This window comes from Thunnus thynnus, chromosome 6 (assembly GCF_963924715.1).
Source record: "Thunnus thynnus chromosome 6, fThuThy2.1, whole genome shotgun sequence".
NCBI classification, from domain to species: domain Eukaryota; kingdom Metazoa; phylum Chordata; class Actinopteri; order Scombriformes; family Scombridae; genus Thunnus; species Thunnus thynnus.
The window spans coordinates 15004287-15031600 of NC_089522.1; the positions used below are offsets into that span (position 1 = coordinate 15004287).

The window sequence follows — 27314 nt, forward strand, 5'->3', positions numbered from 1 at the left end:
TGAATTATCTTTTCAGCATATGATTGAGTAACTGTCTTACGTATTCATCCAAGTCCAAATTCTTCTCCATATCAGTCATGATTGTGAGGAATTTGCCTCAGACACGTACTTGCATCAAATCTTCTACAGCAGCTTTAAACTGGTGCCTCCAAATGACAACCCGAGGTCACAGATTTGGGAAATTTTGAAGTTCAATGCTTAAAATCACATTTAGGAACATCACTAAACTGAACACAGAAGTCAAACTTTTTCTGAACACAGGCAGCACTCACTGCTGCTCAGGATCCAGTTTGTATTTTTGACTTGTTAATTCCTCTGAACAGAGTCGATACTAAACACCACAAGCAATCTGTAGTATCTACAGGTTCACAATTTGGTGGGAGGGAATGTTTTTCCTGTCACATTTTGTAATTCCAGCTGATAAGACAGGTGTATTTTTAGGATAGAAATCGTTCCCTATGCAGCCCTAAAAAACCCCAGAAAGTGCAATCAGGACAAATTGCCTTTGTAAACACTGTAGAACGAAGAATTACCCACAATTAATTTTATAGACCTACTAACGTGCATATTTTTGATGATTACTGCACTCTTTGACATACAGTCTTCCTCAAATGTCAACCAGCACTGAAGGACTGGAAGCCTTTTCGAACGAAGCTATACACATACAGCCATGCATTGTTAATGGTCTGCGCCTGACCCTAGCATGAACTCACCATCTCTCTGACAGAAAGCACAGCAGCATCCATGCTAACAGTGGCGCAGGGTGAGAGGTTATAAGTAGGGTTGTTTTGCTGTACAGTATTTTGACTGTCTCTAATGAAGACTACAGAAAGAACAAAGCAAACAAAAGAACAAAAAGATGCTCAGCAACTTCGTCAGTGTGTGTGTGTGTGTGTGTGTGTATAGTATGCTGTGCTGTGTTTAAGGTGTTGTGAGGACGATGTGGTGTATGATATCTATCTAGCTGTCAGTCCCCACACTTAATCTCTCTCTCTCTGACCTCCCTCCTCTCTCTGTCAATAGTAACATGATCTAAGGTAAGGGTGGTGGGGGATATGGGGAGGAGGTTAGGGAGTTAGAGGAGGGAGGATGAGGAGGAGGGAGGGAGACGCAGAGGAAAGCAGGGGTTATTTTTACCTCCCTCCTTCTTATTGAAACCTGAGCCTGGCCCCGGGCAGGCGAGCAGGAGTGGCGCTGAGGAGCGGAGGTGGTGGTGGGGGAGGAAGCGAGCACGCAAGCATCTCTGTCTCCACCGCCAAGCTCCGGCTAATCCACCCAAGGTCCTCAAGTGTATGTGTGTATGTGTGTGTGTGTGTGTGTGTGTTTGTGCATATGTGTGTGCGTGCAACTAGTCTGTGCCTGTCTAAAGTTTTCACGCTCTCTAAACACAGCAAGGGGTGCTGACTTTGCTACAGAAAGAAAAACAGACATCATTTACACAGCGGCATCCAATCTCTCCAGCTCCATCCATCCACTATCCTCTCTGTGTCTCTCTCAATCCATTTCTCCACCTGCATTAGTCATTAAGGTATAGTGTCGCCAAACTTGGAGGCAAAAAGCTGTAACACACACACGCACATACACAGGTGCAGTGTTTGGGTGTGGACAGAGCTCAAGGTTAAGACACAGGATCAACACTGTTTTGAAATGGCTTAAATGCACTTCTCTGGACAGCAGGCTGCACTTACACACACACACACACACACAAACGCTGTTTTCCTTATCTGTCTCCCTTATGCAAATATACAGCAAAGGAGGAATACATACACTGCATATATAGGGTTTTGGTTTGGTTGTTTTTGCTTTAAAAGCCATACCTAACCACACACTCGCACAAGAACACAATGTCAAAAAAAACACACAAGCCCCATTTGCCATAAAAGGAAGCCAAGCCTGAGTACACAAACAGAGACACACACAGACAAACCTACACACACACACTTGCACACATCCACATAAATCCATGCATCTTTCAGAAGCAGGGTTGTGTCTAAGTAAAACTGTAATGGCCAGGAATGAGTGCTTCTCTACACAGAAAAAGAGGAAGAGGCTCCAGGCAGGGCTTCTGTCGGTCAAAGGTCATCCAGAGGGCAGAGGTCATCAAGGGGCTACTGCTGAGCTCTACACACCTCAATCTGACCTCCAGATACACTCACACGATTACATTTATCCATTTTTACACAGAACTGAACCATCATAAAATTACATTTTACTAATATGTCAAATAATCAAAGCTATTCGCATCTGTTAGTGTGTTGTTTGGCTTACATGTGCTCCTGCAGTGTGTGTATGTGCATGTTGTTGATGTGTCTCCAGAGATGAGGCTGGATGTGCGGTGAGTTGCCCTTAGTTTTGCCTGCTGTATAATGCATCAGTCAGGAAGTCATCCTCAGGAGCCTTGAGGGACAGGCCTTGTGGCGGTGCAGGCTCCACACCGGGCACCAGGTTTCACGCCACATGAGGAAGATATGAATAATAGAGGACGGCGACCCGATTGCAGCACTACAGAGGGGCATTGTCTTGCTAAGGTGTGCCTTGTCATGGTCCGTTATTTATGCTGTGCTCATGTCATATTGAGAGCAAATAAAAAGGCATCGATGGAGTGTTTATGTTAGCGATCAGCAGCAAAACTAATTTTCTATCTGAAGGGGCTATAATCTGTGATAAAAGTATATGTTTACATGAGCGCAAGTGTATGTACAGTATCTCACTGTATGTGTTTGTGTGTTTGGAGGAAAGTAGACATGGCGGTCACCCATTCTATGTTTTCTGTTTCCCTGTTAAAGGGTCAGTTCACCCAAATCACACTTGTTATTGGGACAACTTCTTAGGTAGAAAATAGTTCCAGTGAGTCACTGGGACATTGTCCATAGAGAGACAGCTTCTGTTGAGGGTGTTTTTCTTTTTTGGTGCCCAAAAATTTTTTGCACTGGGGTAACGGCAAAAAGGTTTTGGTGATTTGGGTGTACTGACCCTTTACTGAATTCCTTTAATGTGTGTGTGTGTGTGAGTGTGAGTGTCTGCCTGATTCATTCTTCCTTCTTTACTCTACAGCTTCTATCTTCTCTCTTTCACTTGTTCATTCACTCATTCTGTCTTTTTTCCCCCCAATTTTCACCCATTTCTTCTCAGAAAATGCATTTACAAGCAGATCTGTAACATCACAACACAAATACACCGCATGGTCTTACCTTTGGGGGATACGCTACGTGACTTCTTGCTGTCAGAGGGACACTCGCTGCTGCTGTTGGGAGACAAGCTTCTCCTCTTGCCTAGAAGGTCATCTGTAAACACACATACACACACAAAGAGAGAAAGAGCAGTCAGTGAAAAGACAAAAGTAAAAGCTTGATATTGTCGCTCTGCTCTGTGTCTACCTGTATACATAGCGACTGCCTTGGAAATGCAGAGTTAGAGGAGAGAGAATGAAAAGAAGCCAAAGAGGGGGAAAAAAAGTGATAGGTGGAGAGAAAGAGAGAAACAGAGCGAGTGAAGCAAGCCATGGGCGTCTGGAGATGTGCCTGTTCTGTCAGAGATGAGAGGGGGCCTGCACCGCCGTGGATGACAGATCTGCCCGGCTCATTTATGTGTTTGTGTGTGCGTGTGTGTGTGAGAGTGTGTGTTTATGTGTGTGTTTGTCTATCTGAGGGAGGGAGGAGAGCTCTGTGTGTCTGCATCTCCTCCAACATCTCTTTCCAACAGTCTGTCCTCAAGTGTTATCACTGTTCTTCCTCTCTCTCTTCTCTTCTTTCTTCTCTTTTTCCAGATGTTGGCACAAAAGCCTGTGACTGAAATAAAGTGCACTATAGCCTCTCAGCTGCTTGAGAAATTCCTCTCAGCCTATATTATGTCTATATCATGTGTTTATTTTTAGTTTTTATACCTCCACAACAGCCATCCCCCCTTCTCTTGTTACTGTCCACCCCTCATAAGCGCACTTCTGATCTTTTTGTCTCATTTGTCCATCTGCCTCCTTCTTTCTCTCTTCCTCTAGGTGTGTTTGAACCCCCCTCCCATGAGGAGTTCTCTCTCTCCTCCCATTAACACCCTCCCCCCCTTTTTTCCTCCCGGTTTCCCCCCCCTACCCCCTCCCCTGCCACCAAAGAGGAGCATCTAGTGTACAATTACAGCACCCCCTACTGCCGCTTCCTCCTCTCCTCCCCTCTCATCCCTCTCTTCCTTCCCACCCCGTCACCTCACCTCCACCCCCCTCAAACACACCTCAAATCAATACGGGCCTAATCAGAGAGGGAGGGGATGCAGAGCACATCGCATGCAGTGCCGGCAGGAAGGAAAAAGCCGTTTGTCACCGCTCTATCTCTCCCTCTCTCTGTCTTTCTTTCTTTCTCTATTTCTGTCTCATGCACCTCTGCTTTCTCTCTAACTCTGTCAGCCAAGCCACAGCAGCAACTGCTTCCCTTCTTTCACTTTTTTCTTGCTTTCTCTCTCACTTCTCGGTGCGTATTTTTAGGGATGGGGGGAGTATTTTTTTTTCCTCCTTCAAGGAGAATGGTTCCTCTCTCCCTCTGTCTCTCTTTTTCAACAAAACAATTTTTCATCATTTGCACAGCATGTGTAAACAGCACGGAGAAACAATGAACAGGGGTAGGGGAAAAAAAAAAAAACGTAATTTCATAGCAATAGTCAAGCAAACAACATTTGGCAATTTCTGTCATGTGTCCACTCCTGATATTGTTGTTACCTTAGCGACAGGCAGACAGCCATGAACAGAGGAGTGAAGCTGGAGTGGAGTCTGACCTTTAACCCTTAACCCATCACACAAACTTATGTTCTTTCTTCTCTATAACAAGACACAGATAGCCAGGGAAAGGAAAGAGACAGAAAGAGATTTAGAGAGGACTCTGAGGATTTTGTTGGGCTGCTGAAGAAGCCCTGGTGTTGATGAGAGGGTGAGTGAGCAAGCGAGGAGGGGAGGAAGGAAGAAGGGGAGAGAGGGAGGAGGTTCACTAATGATCCAGTGTTTGATGTTGCCTCTCAGGTCCTGAGGAGATCCACACCCTATACCACCCTAAAAACACAGTGGGGGAGGCAGGGGGGCTAATGGACAAGTGCACACACACACACACACACACATTGAGTGTCTTTCACAATTTCTACTTTTTCTGTCGTCTCCTTTATGATTTCTCATTCTGTTTTTCTTCTCATTTTCAAATCATGTTCAGTACATTTCTTTCACTGGTTCTTTAAAAAAAAGGGACTCCATCAATCCTATTAGTGGAATATTAACAAAGAGAGAGAGAAGCCCCATTAGCTAAACTCCCTCTTCTACCGAACACATACACACACAGACATGCGCACGCGCTTACACCCACACCCAGAGACTCTCATGATCAAACACACATACTTGAGTCGTCTCTTGAGCCGACCTCACTCAAGACACTGCGTCTCCTGAGCAAGTGCCCGAGGGCCAGAGATTTGAGGGCGGAAAGCTTTTAAAGCCAATTAAATGGGGCTTCTTAGAGCACCGACGCTCCCTTTTAATGCCGAACCCTGAGCTCTGTTAGCGTCTATGCTAACCCTTTTACTCCCACTAACGGCGCTTACAGTCAAGTTTGCTACCCCGGGCCCTTCCCTATCACCTGCTTGTTAATATTGCTGAGGAATTAGTGGTTCTGGAGTCAGGGGTTTTATTTCAGCTTCTAGGCTGTGATTTTAACTGTCAAAATAGTGCAATAATTGAGCACAAACACTATTAGCTGCCATGATATAACCCCCTGTTTTTGCTTTTCCTGGTCAACAAACTGTCCAGGCAAATTTTTTTTTTTCAGAAGTCAACCTCATATTCTTGCCTCTGCCTCAGTTCCTCCTTGCTAGTTAACCTCCTCTTTATCTTCCATTCCTCCCACAGAGAAAAAAGAGGGATGGGAACAGAGGGACAGATCGAGAAAGAGGAAACAGCAGGACCTAAACCACTTCTCTTTCATGTGACACCACCAGGGCGAAGCATCAGGCAGGGGAGCATTGCTCTTTCTCTCTGATTTCCTCTCCTCCCTCAAACTTTAGTCCTCCTCCTCTCCTCTCTCCATCCCATGGAGCGTGGTGACAGCTCAGACAGCCAGACTCCTTAATTCCTCTCTTACTCCGTTAATCTGTCATCTTTATCAGGCCGGGGAGGGGGAGGGTGGGGTGCTGTGTGAGGAAAGGAGGGGGGTGACAGGCGGGGACGTGGGGTGGGCCGCCAGCCGCAGCCCCCCGATCAATCTCCACATTACAGCTGACAGAATGGTGCTAATAACTTATTGATCCCCCCTCCGTGCGCCGGGGCCTCCGCCGGCCCTGAAAGCCCTGCCATTGATTGGCTTACGGGCCGATGCAGCTGGGAGAGGGACGGGAGGAGGCGGGAGGGTTGGGGGTGGGTGATGGAGATGGGGAGAGAGGCGCCTCTGCTCATGCTGAGGGGAGGATGTGTCACTGCCAACACATGCAAAAGTATACAGGAATACAGCTCCATGCACTGCTCGTCTGTTTGTCTGGTTCTTTCTTTCTATACAGGAAGTGAAAATTAGAAAGGTGGAGAGAAACGCAGCTAAAGAAGAAGAATAGAACATATGGGAAGATAATGTGTAGTCAACTGTATATAATATTTAGCTGAAATATACTATAGCAATCGTCTGGTGCACAGGTGGTGACGCACAAGGAGTGATGCTTCCAGCAGCAGTAACAGTAGTTTGTTTGGAGTAAGTCCCGCGCTGTGATAGACACTGTTATAATGGTTACTGAGAAAAACTTGTCAATGACTAATTACTTTGTCTCAGTGGTAATGAGATTAAAATATTCTCTGAAACACAATTTACATATGAGTTTCTTTCTAAAAGCCTACACAAGTCAATCAAAATAGAGAGAATATGGATGGTCACAAAATAAACATCTCAGCGCATTATCAAACAGATGTTTCTGGCCTGAATGTCACTTAAAATGACATATTTCCAATGAGGAAATTCAAAAATACAAAAGTATATAACTACTTTCTTTGTCAAAGCTTTCTGTATCTGTCATCCCAACCTTCGTCTTTCTTCTTCCGCGTACAGCGGCTGTTGCTAGGCAACAGCTCTACATTTTAATATTTTTTTATCAAAACAATGCTCAACTCACAGGTTATTAAAGGCTATTAAAGTTTCATCCAATAATTCTGCTAAAATTATATGTAACAAGTTCACTAACTGATGTCATTATGGAAAATAAAACAGCAGTATGTGAAGTTACCTTGATAAGATGGAAATCTGATTGTATTCAAGTATCGAGGGTTAAAGGCGTCCGAGTACAGCGGACGTTTCTCGATTAAGTTATCTTTGTGAAATTCAAATGAAATAGAAAAAAAAAGAAACAAAAAAACCCACACACAGCGATGACTCTCCAGCAAAGACGGTAAAATTATTTCTGGATTACAATTTCTGTTTTTTCTTCTGTTTTTTAGATGCCCTAAAAGCATAAGTCTATCTATTTTTACTATTTACTCAACTATTTATTTTGGTTATCTGTGAATTTCATCTCTTGACGAAAGTGTTAGTATGTTGTAATGACCAATAACACAGAGAAGCCATTTTGTTACGCCAGTGCAATTAGATCCCTATTAAACAGTGAGATGTTTTAAAATACATACTACCTACATTTCCCTCAGCAAATCTCATCAGAAATCCTGGAGTGTTTACTTTTCTGTAGAATTGCCTTTTTATGCTAATCATGTAATAAGTGACTGGTAATACTTTAAAAGCGATTTTCACTCACAATCAGTTTGAAAAAAAAGAAAAAAGGTCTTTCACAAACACACTGGGCTGTAGATTCACACGCAAGCTAACATCTAAAACCAGGCATTTCAAACCACACACGGAAAGGTGCACACGCATAAACACACACACAAACACGTTCAAGCCCCAAACCACTGCTACAACCCCCAACCACACACACACCGACAGCCTGTAACTGCCTCTGGGAGTCTGAGTGCAGGGAGCAGAGGAGAGAGAGAGGGAGAGAGAGTGGCGGTCCAAAAACACCTTATCTGCCTGTTTGAGTCTCCGGTCTGACCGCAGAGCCACGGTTTACAGTCTCCACAGGCAGCCAGACTCTCAGCGTCGGCGCCCCTGCTCTCCCTCTCCCTCCTCCCTCCTCCCTCCTCCCTCCCCTCCACCTCTCACAGAGCCTCCGAATAGCCAGCGGCTGGGGAGCGAGAGAGCGAATGAGGGAAGGAGGGATAGAGAGCAGAAGAGAAGGAGGGAGGCAGTCCTCCTGTCTGTCCCTCAGATTTAATTAACGGCCCACTCTGGCGCAGAGACGACCCGGCAAGCCTGCTTCCCTTTCCTCCTGACCCACACACACGCACACACATACACACACACACACACACATACACACACAGAGCCGTCCGCCGCCATAGCTGCCGCCTGCCCTCCCCTGATACCACCACCGCACTCATTCATCTCTCTTTCCTCTATCTCTCCATTTCCAAATGTTTCTCCCATCACTGCATCTCTGTCTATCTCTGTTGCAGACTTTTCCTCTCTTTCCTTCCTCTTTTACTTAATTTCCCTCCTATTATTATTCTTGTCTCTCTGATTCACTCCCTCCACCATTCATGGGTAAATGTTAAACACTTTTTGGAGGATAAGTCAAATAGGAGAGTTGACCACCATCTCATCCATCTCCAAGTCAAATAATCCACTGCACACAAAACTTCATACACATAACAACCACCTACAGTATGTACTTGGACGCAAATTTCAACCTGTGTTGATTTTGCGTGGGCACGCATCTGTATAACTGTGTGTAATTGTGTGTTTGTGAATGTGTGCGCGTCTAATTTCACTGGCAGACAGAATTAGAGCCAGTGGCTGATCGGATTGGACTTGTTTACAGACACGGAGCGAGCCGCTTAGGCAGCCTGTTAAATCTCCCTTTAATGCTCAAACAGACAGATTTTAGGGTCTTGGACCCCCTCTGGCGTAGGCCACGCTGTGTTCACCCCCTCCTCCGTCACCACCCCCACCCACCTTCATCCGGTTGTGTCTTCCTTCATTAAGATAACCACTCAGGGCTCGGATTTCTCCATTAAGTTTAGCAGCTGATTAGGCCGATATTTTGGTGGAAATCCGTCCCAAACCGGGGTCTAAGACACTGCCTGGGTTGGTTGTTGAGCAGTCTAATACCCTCCACCTTCCACCCACCCTGCCTGATATCACAGGTACCGTATGGGCAATTAATCTGGCAGACAGAAGAGATGAGCACACAGAGAGAGGGTATGGAGGTGTTGGGTCTGGGCTGATTATGCCACTTGCTGTGCCTCTGGCTAATGGGATAAGAAGGGACAGGTCATACTCTGGGCAACACTGGGGCAAATGTATGGTCACTGATAAAAAGGAAACTAATTTTTATAATGAGGGGTAAATGCATGTGTTTATAAAGTGTTTGGATTTGCTGATGGAAAGTGACTCATTTTTGATCAATAGTTAAGATTTTTCCTGTAGGCAAAAGTCAGCAAAAATATCATTAATAACAGTAATAACTGTAATTCATACTAAACTGACTTCTATGTGGGAGAGCACTGAGAGAAAAACATCCTCACAAACATTTAAATGCGCAATAAATAATATAAGAAGAGAAATTGGAGCATATTATAAAATCAGTGCCAAAATTTAAGTTGAGATAAAGTCCATAGTCGCTCAGAAAACTTAGGAAATTAATGTTAAGTTCAAAATGTTTCAAAAAGTATTGAAAATCAAATTATTTAATTATAATAATATATGATCCTAATCTGAATATGATATGATATTGTTGGGTTATAGAACACGTCATGAAAATAGGTAAACTAACTCAGTGTCGCAGAAACACCCACTACAGTAGGATGATCGCTGATTAGTGATATCCAGCGAGGCTGATTTACAACCATATGTCTTTGATGGTCGCACAATATCCTCATACAAGCTACTCGACAAATAGCTGTGATTAAATACAGTCTGTGTTCTGTCTGTAAGCTGTCAGAAAAGCTCTTAGCTTAGCACATGCACACCATGGCTCCTCTGCTCACATGAAACTGGATTAATAGCAAACAAAGCTATTTATTCAGAGGTAATTTAAAACAGGGGGTTTAACAAAAATCCTGGAGTGCGGCAGAGAATGTAGGAAGAACAATAAGTAATCAACTTGAGAGCGACCTTCAGGAATGAGTAATAAGCTTATGTTAAATTCCCCCAATCACACAAATTAGAGTAAATTAAATGGGTAATGGAATATTTACATATGTTACAGGAGACATATAGGGGGGATATAACTTCAGTTTGGATGCAAAAGGAAGAAAGAGAGAAAGAATGAAAGAAATAACACATCCTAAACTCTGCCTGCATTACCCACACATGACGACAAACCTTTAAACACACACACTGGGGGTCCTACCTGTGTGTCCGGTACTGCTGCTGTGGTCAGAGGCTGACTGGCCCTCGGGCATGCCGTGCTGTCTGGTGTGGTGTAGGTTGGAGATGATTGTAGAGAGGTCACTGTCACGACTGTAACACACACACACACACACACACACACACACACACAGAGAGGAGAGAGAGGAGAAACACTTTTATGAGCAACCCCAAACAAATATAATTCAAAAAACGCACTCCGAACCAGTTTGTGATACAGCAGCAGTGTATCAATTCCTAATATTTCACATACTACTTACCACAGAAATCCTGCATCCAGACAGCACCGTTCTCTCCAAAATGCATAGCTCAACACAAACTCGGCAGCTACAAGTGGCTGTCCTGTCAACGGGCTCTTAGCTCCGAGGTGTGTAATACACTCTGACAGACTACCGCATCCAGCACTTTTGGGTCTCATCCCTACTCATCTTCCACACTAAGATGTATTAACGAACATATTCACAACTCATAAGTAGTTTAGCAGCTTAAAACCTGATTATGGCTCTTTTTTAAACTGTGGCTGCCAACAGCTGTTTCGGAGGAATATGACAATTGAATTATGTGAAAAGACAGATGATGAGTATTAAGACAAAACATTATATCAGCGTCTTACTTACTGATTAGAAAAGTAATATTAAAAAGACAACACAATGAATCTGTGGTACATGAAACTGATATCTGAAAAAACTGAATCTTTTCTGTCGTCGTGCCTACACTTCAACAGGAGGTCCTTCACAACAAAACTGTTTACAATAGTCTTAAACACGCTGTCCTGCCCTTCAGCACCCAAAGGAGGAGCAGGAGGAGGGTTCACAGATTAGGTCCAGATTTGGTTGGAGCCACTCTGCCCTTCCCAATGCGCCACCAGCCGCCTTCTCTAACCTCCCCGCACCAGTAGACCCACACAACTGTGTCATGGAGGTATTTCATTTGCAATCTGATTACCATCCTGATCGCATTAAATGGCATAATGATGGGAAATGGGCGCTTAGCATTTGAGGGGAGTATAGCAGCCGAGCAGTACAAGTGTTTTCACGGCGTAATGGCAAACAGCTTGTGTGGTAGGGGAGTTTCAGGGTTGAATATTCTTTAGGTTATGTTCCAAAAATGACATACATGCTACACTAAAGAGAGTCCCAAAGCCCAAAAGAACAGGACAGTTCATGCACACTCCCATTTTCTCCACAAAATAAGCCTAAAAACATGCATTAGACTTGTCAGTTTGATTGTATCAGCATCCTCTTGTGTCAGCAGGAATCTCGTTTATAGGCTTAACTGGCAAGTTTATTGAAAGCAGAATCATCTATGAAGGGGGTCTGGTATGACACGGCAAGCAGAGTTTATGGGACAGAAGCGGTGAATGGTTCTTAGCTGCCACCGCTATGACGAGGCCACACTGTTTGCGGCTGCTGGATTTGGGTTTTTACAGTCCCATGATTACAGGCTCCTGCTGTAATGTCAGGCTGTCGGTCGCCAAGCTGTTTTCCACACGCTAACAGAAAAGATGAAGGGGAGCGTAGAGGGCCTAATGCTGGCCGTGCTGGCTTCACCAGTCACCTTTCAGTCACAGTGAAGCAATGACTCAGAAACAGTCCCAGACAAAACAGTCACCACCAGTTGCTAAGCAAGGAGACGCTTGATTGGACTGCGACTGCAAACTTTTTAGACTAATGATAGACTTCTTTTTAGAATGTAACTTGCTAAAATTAGTAGCTATCTGTGTCTGAGAGCCCAATGGTTTTCTTCAAAAAGAAAATGAGATGCAGGGAAGGTTTTTTAATTGTGCTTAAAGTCATATAATAATGTATCTGCGTCACCCAGTGACTCCAAAACACACATTACACACACTGCAGTTACACACTCCACTGTGAGAAACTGCAGCCAAATCCATCAATCAGCTAGCTGCTTTAAAACACTACCCTCTTTCCATCACTCAAAGTGATCATGATAATGCCATCCTGAACTTCTCAGAGAGGTTATGGGGTTATTATCCCGTAGCGAAGTGGCCGCTCTAAGCCATGAACGGCAAGGACATTGTTAGTGGGGTAATTAGCGCACTTTTCCTGAGCTGTCCCGCCTCAGCTTGGGCTAATGAGGGCCTAGCCCTATCCCTACCCTTCGCTGCCCTCCCTCAACCCCCTCCTCCGCTCTTTCTGTGGGTGGAGGCAAGGTCATACTCAAGCCCTGGAAGACGGAGAGGGGGGTGGGGATGGTGTTTAAAACCCAGTCACCTGAGTCAGCGCTCCCTAAGGAGCTCCTAAGGCTGGGGTTAGCTGAGAAGGACGGGGGCCACGGCGAGGATGGAGGGGGGTTATATTATGGCTGTTGGGTCTGACAGCTAAGAAGGACATGAGCCGCCTTCTTATCACCCAGGTGCACGCCGGAGACAATCATCTCATCCAGAGCTCATCCCTAAACTGGTCAATACCACCCCTTCATCCCCGACCACAGGACAGATACACTGACCCAGACACTGGGATGACTAATATGTGTTAATACTCAAAGTCTGTCATGGATACTACTGGTGTCCAACATTACTGAGATGATATCACAATGTCTCTATCAAATTTCTACGAGGACCAGCTATCATACCAATACATATCTGAGTTTCAGTACTGATACCAAACAACAAATTTTTTCAAAGCCTCAGTCTGGGGAATATAATCATGTACATTTAACAACAAAATGAGTCTAACTGCCCCATGCATCTGTGGTAAATTCCTGATTTTTTAAATCAAGAAATAACATTTGATGCCAACTGTCAACATTTGATACTCACACTTCAAATTTCTACTGCTGTTTTCTTTGAATGTTTCTAGCCTATGCATTCTCAATAAACTTATGATAGTCCCTACAAATAAATAACAATATTTTGTGAATATTTTTCATATTTTTTACAGTAATTGAAATTCTAACTTATTGCTGAAACATACATCTCCAATCTCTAACTCTGAGAACGTGCTCACAGTGAGGTGGCAACCGGTGTGAGCTTCAATGCAAGTCCATCAAAATTAAAACATGTCGCACCATTGTTCCCCAGAACACATTGTTTCTATCACCTTACGTTATTTTTAGCTATGTTGTCTTCTTCAGGGTGATGTGTGAGGTTGTTTTTAAGTTTCCTTTTACACAGTCCATTCATGTGACTTATAGGTTGCCATTAATACTACAAGACGACATTATCAGCATTCTAAAACAATACTTTTTAATAAATACTACTACTCGGAATCACACGTCTACCAAAAAATAAAATTGGCCACTATTTTCGTAAGTGTTGATGAATTCCATCTGCCAGATCAGCTGCGTGGGCTCTTTCTTTTGTTAAGAAAAGGTTGTGCTCCCCTCTTCCATTACAGTAGGAATTACAATTCAAAACGGTCCAAACAACAAGAAAAGACTCTTCCCCTGGCACAGGGAGCCGACTCAGTATAAATGCCCAGTAGTGCCCTGCTGTGGCGTTGGCACGTGGAGCTGAGGTGGCGGGGCTGGAGGTCACAGTGTGAGTTGGCAGAAGCTGGCAGCCCAGGCACCCTGACGCCATGTCTCACACCACCACTGGGAAAGTGCTGACAGACAGACAGCAGGGATGTGAAGGTGGAGGGGTGGAGGAGGAGAAAGAGAGCAAGAGAGACAGAGCAGAGAGAGAGAGAGAGACAGGTCGCAAGCGGTGTGTAACATCTGGTGCTCGCAGGTTTACTGTGTAGCCTCCTCTGCTCTCCAGACAACAGCCCGAACACACAGCCCACTCCAACCTGCACAGGTGGCCCACAGCAACATTCAAATACTACCAGGCAAAATGCAATATTCAACAACCCCAGCATATTAAGGTATGGACTTGGGCAAGAATACTGAGAAAAAGAGGGAACCAGTAAAGTTTCTTCAATGCTCTACAGGAAAAAACGATTTAGGAAATAACTATTCTTCAGGACAGATAAAGCTTGAGGCAGGAAATGGATCTGTTTTATATACATTTTATGTTTTGTCTGATTCCTGTGAGCAACGGAAATACAATTGTCATGCTGCTCACAATTGGATCGAAAGGCAGCTCGCAACTGGGAACCCAGCAAGCAGAGGGGGTAATGAATAAATACAGAAATAGATACATAAATAAGTAAGAGTAGACCGGCCTCAGTTGGGCTTCACTTCTCCTTGTTGTTCCTTCGCTGTACAGGCTGACATGAGGTCGATAAGGCAGCCAAGGGAGAAAAGAAAAGTACAATGGAAATAGGGTAAGACCGCCATGTTGCATTTAGGTTCTCCTGCAATGAGTCATGTACACTCTGCTGGGTTTACTGTTAATTTCTCTTCTGGCTTACAGGTTTCTGAGCTGTTATCTTTTTCATTTTCACAATTTGGAAATAAATTCTTCTACAGTTTTAAGGAACATTTCAATTCACATGATTTAAAAAAGAAATCTGTTACATTTTCAGCATGTGATTTAATCCTTTTGAGCTTCTGAAGAGCACACGGTTGTACTGTAGATTCTGTATGAAAGGCCAAAGCTCTCACTCATCATTACATGATGAACCTCAAGCCGAAGCCAAATCTAAGACTAAATTACTGAAAGACTGTTGACCATCTTTTTGTTGATCCTGTGTTTTGACAGGAAAATAATAGACAAAACACTTTTCTATGTGGAAATATTGAACTTCTTGCTCCTAGCCAACGCCCAATCAACTACTAACTTGCTGCGACGTTGTTGCCATGAAAAACAAGTGTAAACAAGGCCAAAAATTCTCCAAGCGGAAAGCTCTTCTAGAAAGCTATAAAACCTCCAAGCTCACTAATTAGTGCTTTAGGGGAGAGCCATTTCCAGTAATTTCACACTGTCCGTGACCCCTTACTGGCATAAGGCAATGACACAGTTGTTCAATAAAGCCAGAGGACAAAATGTCAAACACAATAGAAATACAGTAGCTAACTCAGCATCAGTGGTTCTCTCTCTGGTTATTGCTCAGATTGAGTGTGGCGTACCCATTAACAAATATGAGCCAATGCTGCTACATGAAAAGATCAGTTTTCATGCAGAGAGGTGGAATGTAAAGGGAACAGAGAAAACACTGATAATAAGTAGAAATATCAGATTCTTCTAAAGGTTTATCCAAGTCTTCTATTTGGTTGTAATTTAATTGAGCAGTCTTCTATCAGTATGAACCTGCAACAAACACTACTGCAGCACTGCAGTTTTCTCTCAATGAGCACCAAAGCTCACGCTGCCTCAGTTTTTCACTGAGGTAAAAAAAACACAATCAACCAGACAACAGTTCACACCTACTATAACCAGGTCTATCAAAATTATGCCCACAATGACTTAAACTATAACTTCACCGCTGAAGACAAAATGCCAGGCCAAAAGATGGGATGTCAGTAGGTTCTGTTGAATTCAGTATTGCTTGTTTCAATCAGCTTTACTCACCGTTGAGTGGACAGGACAATATGGAAAAAAATGATTTGATTTGGTACAGTTTTGTTGTTTTATACTTTTGTCTGTCTGAGGTAAAGGTCCACAGACCTTCCTTAATCTCTTCCTTAATCTATTTAGTCTGCAGTAATATATACTTTTTTTGAAGATGAAAGTGATCAAATATCAAATGGCCTCATGCATGATTAAAAAACTAAGAAACTTCCTTAGTTTGTTTTGATGAAGGTTAATAACTGGTATGGTGGATTTTTTTTTCTAGAGAGCGCAGGCTGAAAGGCAGACGTCAGCGGGTGTAACTTATAAAATCCAGGGTTGGTTGCCTGGTAATTACCCAGACTCTCAGTCAGCACTTTTCAATCAAAACCTTGTTATCTATGGCCGACTGAAACAAACACTAAGGTAGGCTTTGTTTTGACCTCGAGTAAAACATTAAAATCCAAAGTTACCACCATCAAATATTTAGTCCCTGAGATGAAATCCATAAATCTGTGTTAACGAACCCAAGTCAAATACAAACAATCTGCAGCACTGACACCAAGGCAATACACCAAGGTGATAACTAGATTTTGTTTCCACCTTTCAGTTCCTGTATGTTGCACAGGAGCCACATTAGACCTTGGTTCTGATACCCCAAGGAGTGCCTGTGTATGCCTTATTGTGCTGTTTTGATAATGATTATTTGGTTGACTTTGTAGCTTGGCTTCAGCCTCTAGATGCTCTGTGCTTATTCAGCAGGGCAAGTGCAGATCTATGGAGCACATACTAAACTAATTGTCTGTAAAGCCGGCGACTATTAGCATTAATCTGGCTAAAAGAAGGTGTACCAGCTTATAATGGACTCAAGAAGACGTCTGGATGAAGTTGACAAGCTATGAAGACCTATAAAGACTCCTGCTGAAACTAACAGACAAATCCAACAATCAGCCACATGAGCTTATCAAACTATCAACTCTTTATAGCACTATATCTAACTATGCGCTGGAAACTGAGTCTAAAGTGTCTCTTAACAATGCCAACTGATGGTAATTTGTTATGTGAGGTGTTGCTATGATATAATATTTTAGATAAATACTTGACACACGCTGCTTCAATGTGCCCATGTAGATTAAAGTGCAGTTACAGTGGGCAGGTTGCAGTATCCAAGTGGGTGCGACACGGTGCTGCCGCCGGCCCTGATGATGTGTGGATGAGACAGCACAGATACACTCACACATGTATACAGAGGCCCTGTATTTTTCACATCCATTGGCCAAATCCAATTTGTTAAGACCCTTCTACGACTCACTTACGAAGCTGCGGTCAATGGAAATCACATTTCCGTGATTGGACATCCCATTATCCCTTTCGTCCAGACCCGCATTGGGGGATAAAGCAGGGCTGAGACGGATGCCCAGGACAGACCGGAGCTGCGGCTCCAGCGAGTCCGTCGCCTTTCAAAGGGTAAAAGCCTGACATATTAGTCATAAGTGTTCTTTAAATTCATTATCATCTTAACACGCCAGCGGCACAAGTGTCAGGGGGAGGAGAAGCCCTCTTAAATGAGGTTAGTGGATCCATTTAAAGCTTCACAGTTGCTGTGCTGTCCACCGTGTCACACGCAAGTCTCAAGACATGAAAAACATCCCCCCACCCCCCCCCCCACCCCCCCCACCCCCCCCCGTAATGAGGTTGCACAAGCTGCTTATAATGCAGCTAGGGACTTTCTGAGGTTAATCAATAAACAGCTTCTGCATCATATCTGTCCATAGTCTGATTTCTGAATTATACAATTCTGTTTATGTAAGTAAGTAAAATTTATTTGCATAACGCTTTTCATAGACACGAGTCACAAAGTGCTTTACAAGAACATAATACAACATACAAAAAACAAAGAAATCATAGCAGATGAAGTGACCACAATACACAATAAAAATACACAATAAAAACACAAAATGTTGACCTGGTGCCTACAGGTTACCCAAACGCCTGTCTAAACAGGTACGTCTTTAGCTGCTTTTTTAAAGAATCCACACAATCAGCGGGTCTAAGGGTGCGGGCATTCCATATTTAAAGTGCTACAACCTCTAAACCTCAATCACCACAGGTCTTAAGGTGGCTGCATGGGACAGACAGCAAATTTAGCATATTTATGTACGTACCAAGTAATCACAAATCCACGTGATGTTGATTTCAGATTTTAAATGTCTTAATTTCACAAGGATCAAAGTGCTAATTGTAAAGGGAGCAAACTTTTAAAATTATTATCTGATTTTTTTTTAGTTTGTTTCTAACAAAGCAGAGTGTACAGAGAAGCAGCGCTGCTCCCATCAGAGCCCATTTGATTCATCTTAACGAGATGACCTCACTGTAACCCCGACCGTGTGTGTGTGTGTGTGTGTGTGTGTGTTTGTATGAATGAAGATGTGAACGTGATTATTCACTCGAATCCAAACAGGATTTTTCGTAAATGCAGCCTACATTTTTATGACAAACCCAGTCTAATGTGTATACAACTCCTGAGCGCTCTTCTCCATCTATTATTGTGAAAATTTTCAACAATTAAGCAGCCATTTACTGATTCACACCAAAATGCAACATTTTTTGATTTTATGAATAAACCACTGACCTTCTGACGCCATTTAAGCTGTAATCCTAATACATACCACTAGTGGTATTGTTCCTATGGATGATGCTAACTACTTCTCTAAAATAACAATGGCAGGACTGAAACAAAATATTCCCATTAAGCATTTTTCTTTCCTCCTCATTTGATGAAAATAACAACAACAAGACTGTAGTTTGATGAATGAGGATCCAGAGACTGATTGTTTATGGATACATGTCATATTGTGCTTTTTTATATCTGCTGAAGTGTTTTTGAGGCAGCATGTGCATCCTCTTCCTATTAATCCTAGTCTGTATTCCAAGTCGGTTTGTGTCATTTACTTATTTTATGCCGTCAACTCTAAAATCTTATTAAATTGTTAATTAAGGAGCAAGAATTGACGCACATCAAGATGAGCGTAGATTTGAAATGTATTCTCAAAATGTTTTACATTTGAGATGAAAAAGTGCAGTAACAGGATATAAAGACATAACGACTTATAAATGTTTTATATTATCATACTATGATTAATCTGCTGCCAAGTACAGCACAGGATGGGAAGAAGCATACAGTGGTGACTCAGGTGACTCAGTCTTTCAATATCAAGTCAAGACAGATATACTGAGACTTGGCAGGAGCTAGAAATTGCAAACCAACAAACCAATTAACACTTTCAAAACTCAGCACACATCCTTCCATTAGACATCCCAAAACGAAAAGCCATAAGTATATTTTTGAGACACAGCTCTCAATGGTCTGAGGTGCCATTTAAAGGAAAAAGTTGTCAGTCTGCTTTTACACGGGATCTGAAGAAAAGCAAACACAACAGACTTACTATTACTATTAACTATTTTTGATAAAAGTGGAACCTCAGAGGTTAGCTTGACATTTTCTTTTTGTGGTGATTTCACCACAATGTATGTTATTACTATGTGTCAGCTAAATACCAAAAACGAAAGAAAACGTGATACGTAAAAAATCTGCATATTAACTGGTACCTGATAGAAGAACAACATTTAACCCAAATGTCAAACTTGTTTATATTGTCCTTCAGGATACATTGAAGCCTTGGCCATAGAAGTAATAGGCGCCTCACCTCTTTCTCATTATACTGTAATGCAACTCGTCCTCCTGCTTGATGTGGGCATGATCCCCACTGGCCCGCTCACTGCCTTCGCTGTCGTCACTGCTGAAGATGGAGGCCAGCTCCTTCTTGGGCACCCGGTTGGGGGGAAGGGGGATGGTGCGTTTCTCAGCCAAGCGCCCGCGGTTCTACACAAGGCAAAAAGAAAAGATGGCACTTTAGTAACAGGATTCACTATTCCTTGAGTCTAAAGTACTAAACATGATGGTACCAGTGTTGTGTTGTTCAGCTCTGTTTGTTCTGTACAACATGCAGCATTTCTGTATTTGCTTATGTTTTCCTTATTTGCAGTGCCTTCCTTGACTCTGCACGGGTTGTCAATCGTTAAATGTTTCTTCATTTTCTTGTAATTAATTTATGCAGCTTTTTTTTTATTATTTTAGTGATTTGCATTTGTTTGTTTCAAGTTGCAGCAATCCCAACCAGGGGTACTTGTACCTCAGGGGGTACTCCTGCAGTTGCCAGGGGGTACATGGAAAGATTGTGGAGTAGCTCGACTAAATTGAAAAAACAGACATTGATTAAAAAAATATATCCGCATATTGAGTCATCTGTAACACCTGAACACTGCCTGTTTAGATTAAATATGCATGGAAACTAGCTAGCGAGTAAAGAAGTCTAAACAACTAAAAGTAAAGGATACATGCTTGAAGTAGCTTAATGATAAACGGTTGAAATATCAAAATTGTTATAAATAGTTATTATAAAACAAATTGCTAAACATGATGAATAAACTGCTTAAACTGCAATTTGGCTAAAAGTAAAAGTTAAACCATTTTAACAGTTTGCTAATAGCGATGGATAAACGGTTGAAACATCCACTTTCTGCCACTCCAACTGATGATATGATGCAAACTTCACCGTCAAGAGTTGAGACAGTTCAATTAAATATTGAAACAATATCCACTTCCATGTAATTATTGGTGTTAAATAACATCAAGTTTTAAAGCTATTCAGATGAACACATTTGTAACATGATGGGTGGTGTCAGTGAAGGGGTACATCAGACAAACCGCTGCATTAAACTTTAACGCAAAATATTATTTTAAAATATTCTAATAAGGAGCCAAAAAAAACGTTACAAGCCTCCAAAAAAAACTGGTTTAATGGCAATGATAGAAACGTCAGCATGGCTGGAACTATGACCAGAACAACACAAACTGTGAGACTGACATTCAGCCTCCAGACAGATATCATCAAGCCTTGTTTACTCTTTGTGAATAAATTATGAAGTAATACTGAAAGAATCCACCTATATTTTATTCTAACTGGGTATGTCTGCAGTTATGGAGTAACTTCCTCTTGACACAAGCTGTTTTTTTCCAACAGCACCGAGTGCAAAAGTTTACCATACTTGTCTACTCTAAAACCAAACTGATGGGGGGAAAAGTTGGTTGGTGTATTGGGTGTTGGTGTATTGTGATTTTCTTCCAAAGCTGCCAGGAGTAAGAGGAGAAAAGAAGGGATAAAGACGAGAGTGTGGCCCTAGGGGCGTTAGGAATTGAAGCTGGGCGACCTTTAATGTGACCTGAAGAGGTCACTGCAGATTAACATAGTCCTATCACAGAGAGATGGGAGGAGGGGGCGAAAGAGGGGAGAGAGGAGTCGAGGAGTTATAGAAACGAGAGGGCAGAGAAACAGTAGAGGAGATAGAGCCAAGGGGAGAAAACTGGAAGAGAGCAACGATGGGTTGTGGAGAAAAGTTAACAGGGAAGAGAGTGAGAGTGGATGTGGGTTTGTGCAGGAGAGAGCATAGAAAAGGTGAGAGAAAAATACAGAAATAAAAGAGAATGTGGTGAGTCAAAACATGAGAGAAAGCTCAACAGAAGGAAGGTCTGTCCGGTGTGGGAGAGTGGACTTGGATTTGAAACTATATTCCCCTCTCTCTTTCTCTGTGTGCCTACATCTCTGCTCTTACTCCCGGACGCCTTTAAGCCCTCCAGCTATCCCTTCCACCACACGCAACCCCGCTCTCCACCACTCCCTCCCCTCTCCCTCCTTCCCTCGCTCCTTCCATCCCAGGAGGCGCGGCAGCATGAGTGGCAGGCGGGGGCAGGAGGAGGGATTTGGGGGCTCCTAGCCAAGAGGCAAACAGGTGCAGCCCCTCTGGAGTCTCTCAAATGGCAGACATTAAAAAGAGTTGGGGAGGGAAAAAGACAGAAAGATGAAAACATCCCCCAGGATGAGCAGGCCACAGAGTTCTGCACATTTCTCTCCTTTTCTCTCTTTTTTTTTTCGAGCTGTGCCAGAAAAGAGGTTTTTCCTCCTTTCTTCTCTCCTGTCGCAGCTTTCTTCAAATTCTGCTCCAGCGTTTGAGGACAGTGGATCACTTTCTGATGTTTCTGCTGCTTCCACACAAGGCCTTGCTGTAGGAAGTCGGTGCTGGAGCTCCGACGGGGCGTTAGAGGGGGGGGGGGGGGGACGGGAGCGAAACATCACGTCAAGAACAACAGAACAACACTCTTGCACATATGCAACAACTGTTACATCTGTCACACACATCTGTTAAATACAAATTCTCCACCTCCAAGTCTCTTTATTGCTCTCTACAGATCGTGAGGGAAAACACACAAGTGCACATGCGCGCTACCCCCTCCACCTACACACACACACACATACACACACACACACACCTGTTCCTGTTCCTTAGAAATCCCCTCCAAAGCGGGGGATTTTACTTGGAGCATGCCAGCAATATAGTATGTACAAGAATAGTTTGTCTAAGAGCAGTCGTGACTGTGGCTGTGTATCTGAGTGTGTGTAAGTGTGTAGACAACCACCCACATGGCCGTGACATACCCAGGCTGACAGCACCCCCCTCTCTTCCTCCCTCCTCTCTCCTCCCGGAAAGCCCCGATCCTTTCTTTAGTGGCACTGACGCAGAACTGGGGGTGAGCTCCCACTGCTTCCGGCAACACTTCCGCAGCACGGGGGAGGGCTCTCCGAAACAAAACATGAAGCAAAACACACCCCTGGCAGCCCACGTAGGAGCGCTCAAAGGAAGGGCGCCTGAACGCTCAGGCTCATACGTGCACGTACAAACACACACGGGTGTGCGCAGAGCTGAGGCAACCTTGCTGTGTGTGGTCAGCCTCCTTTCAGCCATGGAAAAAAGTCTCTCATAAAAGTCCCACTAAAAGCACCTCTATGAATATCACCTCCCACGCTTTCTGTCTGACAGGCAGCCAAGAAATATATCTGGGCTTCACATTTACACTCAAAAAATAAAAAATAAAAAGACACACATACATACAGATGCACACGCAGAGGGACACAATGACACAACATTTTACATAATCTAGACAGACAATAGTCTTAATGGTCTTATCAGTACATGACAATCAAAGACACAATCTCTTCATTCACATTCATTAATACATGAATTCTCCAACAGTATAGACGCTCTGAGAATCCTAGAAACTGAACTTCACCTTAAAATGCTGAATGATGCAAGTTTGATACTTTAAGTTCAGGCAAACAGCAGTGCAGGTGTTCATTATGTTCATTATATGACTTAACATAGAGATCTATATACACTACATTAAACAGCCATGCTGTTTACTTTCATCCAGCATGTCTTTAACTCACTAGTGTTTAAAGTGCTACTTTACTAAACAACATTCACTTCCATTCATGTTGATCATTTGTGACCAAACATCTGAAAGTTCAACTTATAGGTAATTACTGTTCCACTAATCTTAATGAATTATTCTACTACACATTTATATTGGCACACTGATTTTGTTAGAGATGTGTTTTTTCTACCCTCTTAATGCATGACTCAATTAATCAGAGCCATCTACAGCTGTTTAGGCCAATGGAACAATATGTTACTTTCATATGTTTACAGTGAACAGTAAAATTATGATGTTTCTCTGTAAATTATTATATTTTTTTAAGGTTATGACTGTCTTCTTCTTCTGTTTTTGTCAATTTCTTTCCATTGTCAGGAAGTTGCACTCAAATGGCAAACCTACAGTATGTTTCATTGTAAACAACCATGACAGTTCAGTTGAATTGAATTCAAAATTCAAATTTTAATGTTTGAAATGGAAAAATACTGTAATTTTAGCTTTAGCAAATTGCCACGTTATTTTCACTGCCTATCAAATTTCAAGTCTCTGAACAGCACTGAATGTTATTTAGTGAGATAGGCTGAGATTTACTGCACACAATGTAGAAGTCAAGACAAGTCAACAGGTCAAAAGTACTCTTAATGTGGTCTTTTAAGGGCCAAAAAACATCCGCTGCATACATTCTCATTCAACTAATAGATATGAGCAACAAAGCTTTAATATTTCAAGGAAAAACATTGATCTGGTGACTACATATGGTGAGCAATGTGCTTACATTAGCACCCATATACGTTCCAGTAACACATTTTGGCGGCGTCTTGAATTAATAAATTCATAGCGAGGGTTTGGATTAAAAGCAACAAAATGCTCTTGTAATATATTAAGTGCAAAACAATACAGGCTAATATCACCGCTGCGCACTGGCCAAAGAAGGCGTTTAAATTCAAGCAGAAATTATAAGGCAATCTAATGTTTTCTCTCTAAATTTATTTCAGACTTTTAAATAAGCTCTTGGTGGAAAAGAGGACTAATAAGTGTGTTTTTTCTTTCTCCTTGCGTTATTTCCTGAAAGGTGCAGCGCCCTGCCGCTGGCTCCAACCAGCATTAGCGAGCACACACCCACACACACATTAGACACACACACACACATACAAACACACACACACACACGCACACACAGCGGTAGCAGCCCGTGACATTCCTGCAGCTGCGGTGCTCTCTCTCCCTCGCACGCGCCCCCCCCAGCGATCCCCCTGGGGGACGAATGCCTAATGAGTCACGCGCCTGTCTGCCGTTACCTCGTTGTGTGTGTGTGTGTGTGTATGTGTGTGTGTGTGTGCGTGTGCGTGTGTGTGTGTGTAGGCGGGATGGCGGGCCGACTTGGCGCGAGCACTCCGGGAAAGGGGGGGAGATGAGGAGACGACAGAGAAGGAGAGAGGGAAAAAAAATGAGTGTGAGGAGGGTGGGAGTGGGGGGTGAAGCGGTCATTACTGCACTCACATAAGAGCTCTGAAACAAGGCCAAAACAAACAATTTGTCTGCTGTGTGTTTGTGTGAGTCTGAGATCCAGTTCATCACAAAATACAAAAAAACAAATTTTTACTTGATTAGTCTCACCACCTTGTCTCTAACTTCAACGCACGGAAAGCCGTCCTGACATTTTCACAGGTGCGCCTCTGAAGGGTGATTAGCTGTAAATTTGTCAGCTTTCGTCAAATTGAGATCGCTCAGTATGCAAACATGGCTGGTATAACCGGATTACTGTGAATAATCAGATTAAAGTAATAGTTTGATTAAAGTGTTTACATGGTTCGCAGTAACCAGATTTCCCCAGTAACCTAATAATAATGCTTATATGATTGATATGATGTTTGATAGTCAGGATAATGTCTGTAAGAACATGCAGTCGCCTGTAGAAAGTATTTTAGCGCCGCGACAAGGAGAAAATGGAGAGACTGAGTTTGTGTTTATCACTGTTGCTTTCACAGAGCTCCTAAACACAATCTCTATTACTTCTATTACTTCGAGTGTTTGTTGTGACATAAAAGCCGTCATCCTGAAATAATTTTGATGTTTTTTTGTTTTGTTTTTTGTCCAACCACCACTACAACTAGCCATGACACTGTTTGTTCATAGAAACACCCATTTGCATCCAACGTATTCCATGACCGTTCTGGTGCACATGGAGAATCAAAACATGAAGTGAAAGAAATCAGACAAAGGCATATTATACTGCACAGGCCGCAGAAAAACTGACAAGCCTTACATTTGCCTGATATGGTTATAATCAAATTATTAGTGTGCGTGTAAACAAACTTAAAGCAATATCTGCACGAACAGTAAAGTTTATTCACAACATATGGCTGTAGATATGTAATTAGAAACATGTTGAATTCTTCTGGCATAAGAATATAATACTCATATAGACACAGGTAGAGAAATACCACCACTCATACAAACATACACTCGCCAAAAAGCGCGTAAACATACTGGTATGTTTATTTATACATCGTAGCCATTTAAAATCCCATTTTTCCCCATTATAGTGCAAAACCACATTCATTTGTTCATGTATATATCCATATTCACTCCTTCTACCCCGATATATCAGATTGATAAGAGTTTATTTGCTGCTTGTTTGTCTGCCTGTCAACTTGTCTGGTTATATTCAACATGTTTGTATGATGTAAAAGGAAAACATCAACTTTTTATATACTTTATATATAATTAGCACAATTTTCACCTAATTCAATTAATAACAGCAATCTGTGTTGTTCTGTAGCTTCATACGACAGCGATGACAACAGTGTCTACTTTTGCATTTGTGAATGGGTTTAGCCATGTTGTTCTTGGTTTGCAGCAAAAATATTATCAATAATCAGACGGCATCAGCACCATCAACAGGTACGACTTCACAAATCTGACTTGTATTTTCCCAAAACTAGAGTATGAAGAGTATCTCTGACCACAATTAATGTGCAGTGTTTAGTGTGTGTGTGTGTGTGTGTATATATATAAATATATACACACATACATACATATATATATATATTTATTTTTTATTTATTTAATTTTTTTTAAACACTACAGATCTTGACTTAACATTTTCAGTAAATTCATTTGAGGTTTTGGATAAATTTCGGTTGGAGGAAGTTGTTTAGACGACTGTTACGGTAAGTCATTTCCTTCGAGTTTAAGATACTGGCTTGATGTCTGAATACAGCCTGAGTGGCTCCACATGCTGTGTATTGTTTCATACATATTGTACAAAGAACATTACTTTAAAGAGTACTTTTGTTGTGATTTGGCACTATATAAATAAAACTGAATTGAATTGAACTTTTCAGATGAGAAACTATAAATTTGCCATAAGATCCGGCACCGACCTTATCAAGTAAAACTCCTCATGAGTGCAAACATACTTGGCAAAATAAATCTGAATCTGGATAACAGTGTGTGCACACGTATGTACGTGGTTTATGTACAGACTTTCGGCAACACTTGGTTGTTCAAGGCTGTGTGAGCGAAAGAGGAAAAAAAAAAGAAAGCACTGTGGGGCGGACAGGCATGCGACCAAGTCTCCCCCCCCCCACTCCACACACACACACTCTTACACACACACACACACATACACACACACAAACACATACACACACACACGCTCATGCTCTCTTGCACCCTCGGCCCCCACGCGCTGAGCCGAGCGGGCAGTTTCAGCCCAGTGGAGCGGCACAGGGCAGGGGGGGAGGGATGAGGGGAGCAGCGGGAGGGGGAGGGGGAGAGGTGCACAGAGGGAGATAGGCGGCGAGGTGGCGGGGAGGGGAGGGGGACTGCTGGGGCGGTGCTGGGAGGTCAGTGGCGGTGCAGTCAAGCGTGTCAGCGCGCCTCTCGCTCTCCCCTTTCCCTCTTGTTTCTCTCTCTGCTTCCTCCTCCCTTATTCTCTCTCTCTCTCTGTGTTTGGATAAGCCCACCGAGCTCCGCAGGGGAGCTATACGGACAGGTAACAACTGGGCCTTTCTCTCCCCAGACAAACACAGGGGAAGTGGAGGCAAGTGCGAGGTTGTGGTTCATAAATTAAACTGATGTTTTCTGTTGTTTTGGCCACCACCAGAGTAAAATTTGATCAAGAATCTCATTTAAGGTTAAACACACTTGAAACAGTTCCATT

At 42.8% G+C, this 27314-nt stretch overlaps 1 protein-coding gene across 6 annotated transcripts in view; it reads right to left on the minus strand.

Annotated features, from left to right (window-relative positions):
- samd11 (sterile alpha motif domain containing 11) overlaps positions 1–27314 on the minus strand; it is an 87256-nt gene that overhangs the window by 18056 nt on the left and 41886 nt on the right. For all 6 annotated transcript variants that reach the window (XM_067591983.1, XM_067591979.1, XM_067591977.1 and 3 more), the window contains 3 exons: positions 19524–19699; positions 10405–10514; positions 3192–3284 (listed from right to left, as the gene is read on the minus strand). In XM_067591983.1, the coding sequence (XP_067448084.1) occupies positions 3192–3284; positions 10405–10514; positions 19524–19699 (379 nt within the window). The remainder of the gene's footprint in view (positions 1–3191; positions 3285–10404; positions 10515–19523; positions 19700–27314) is intronic.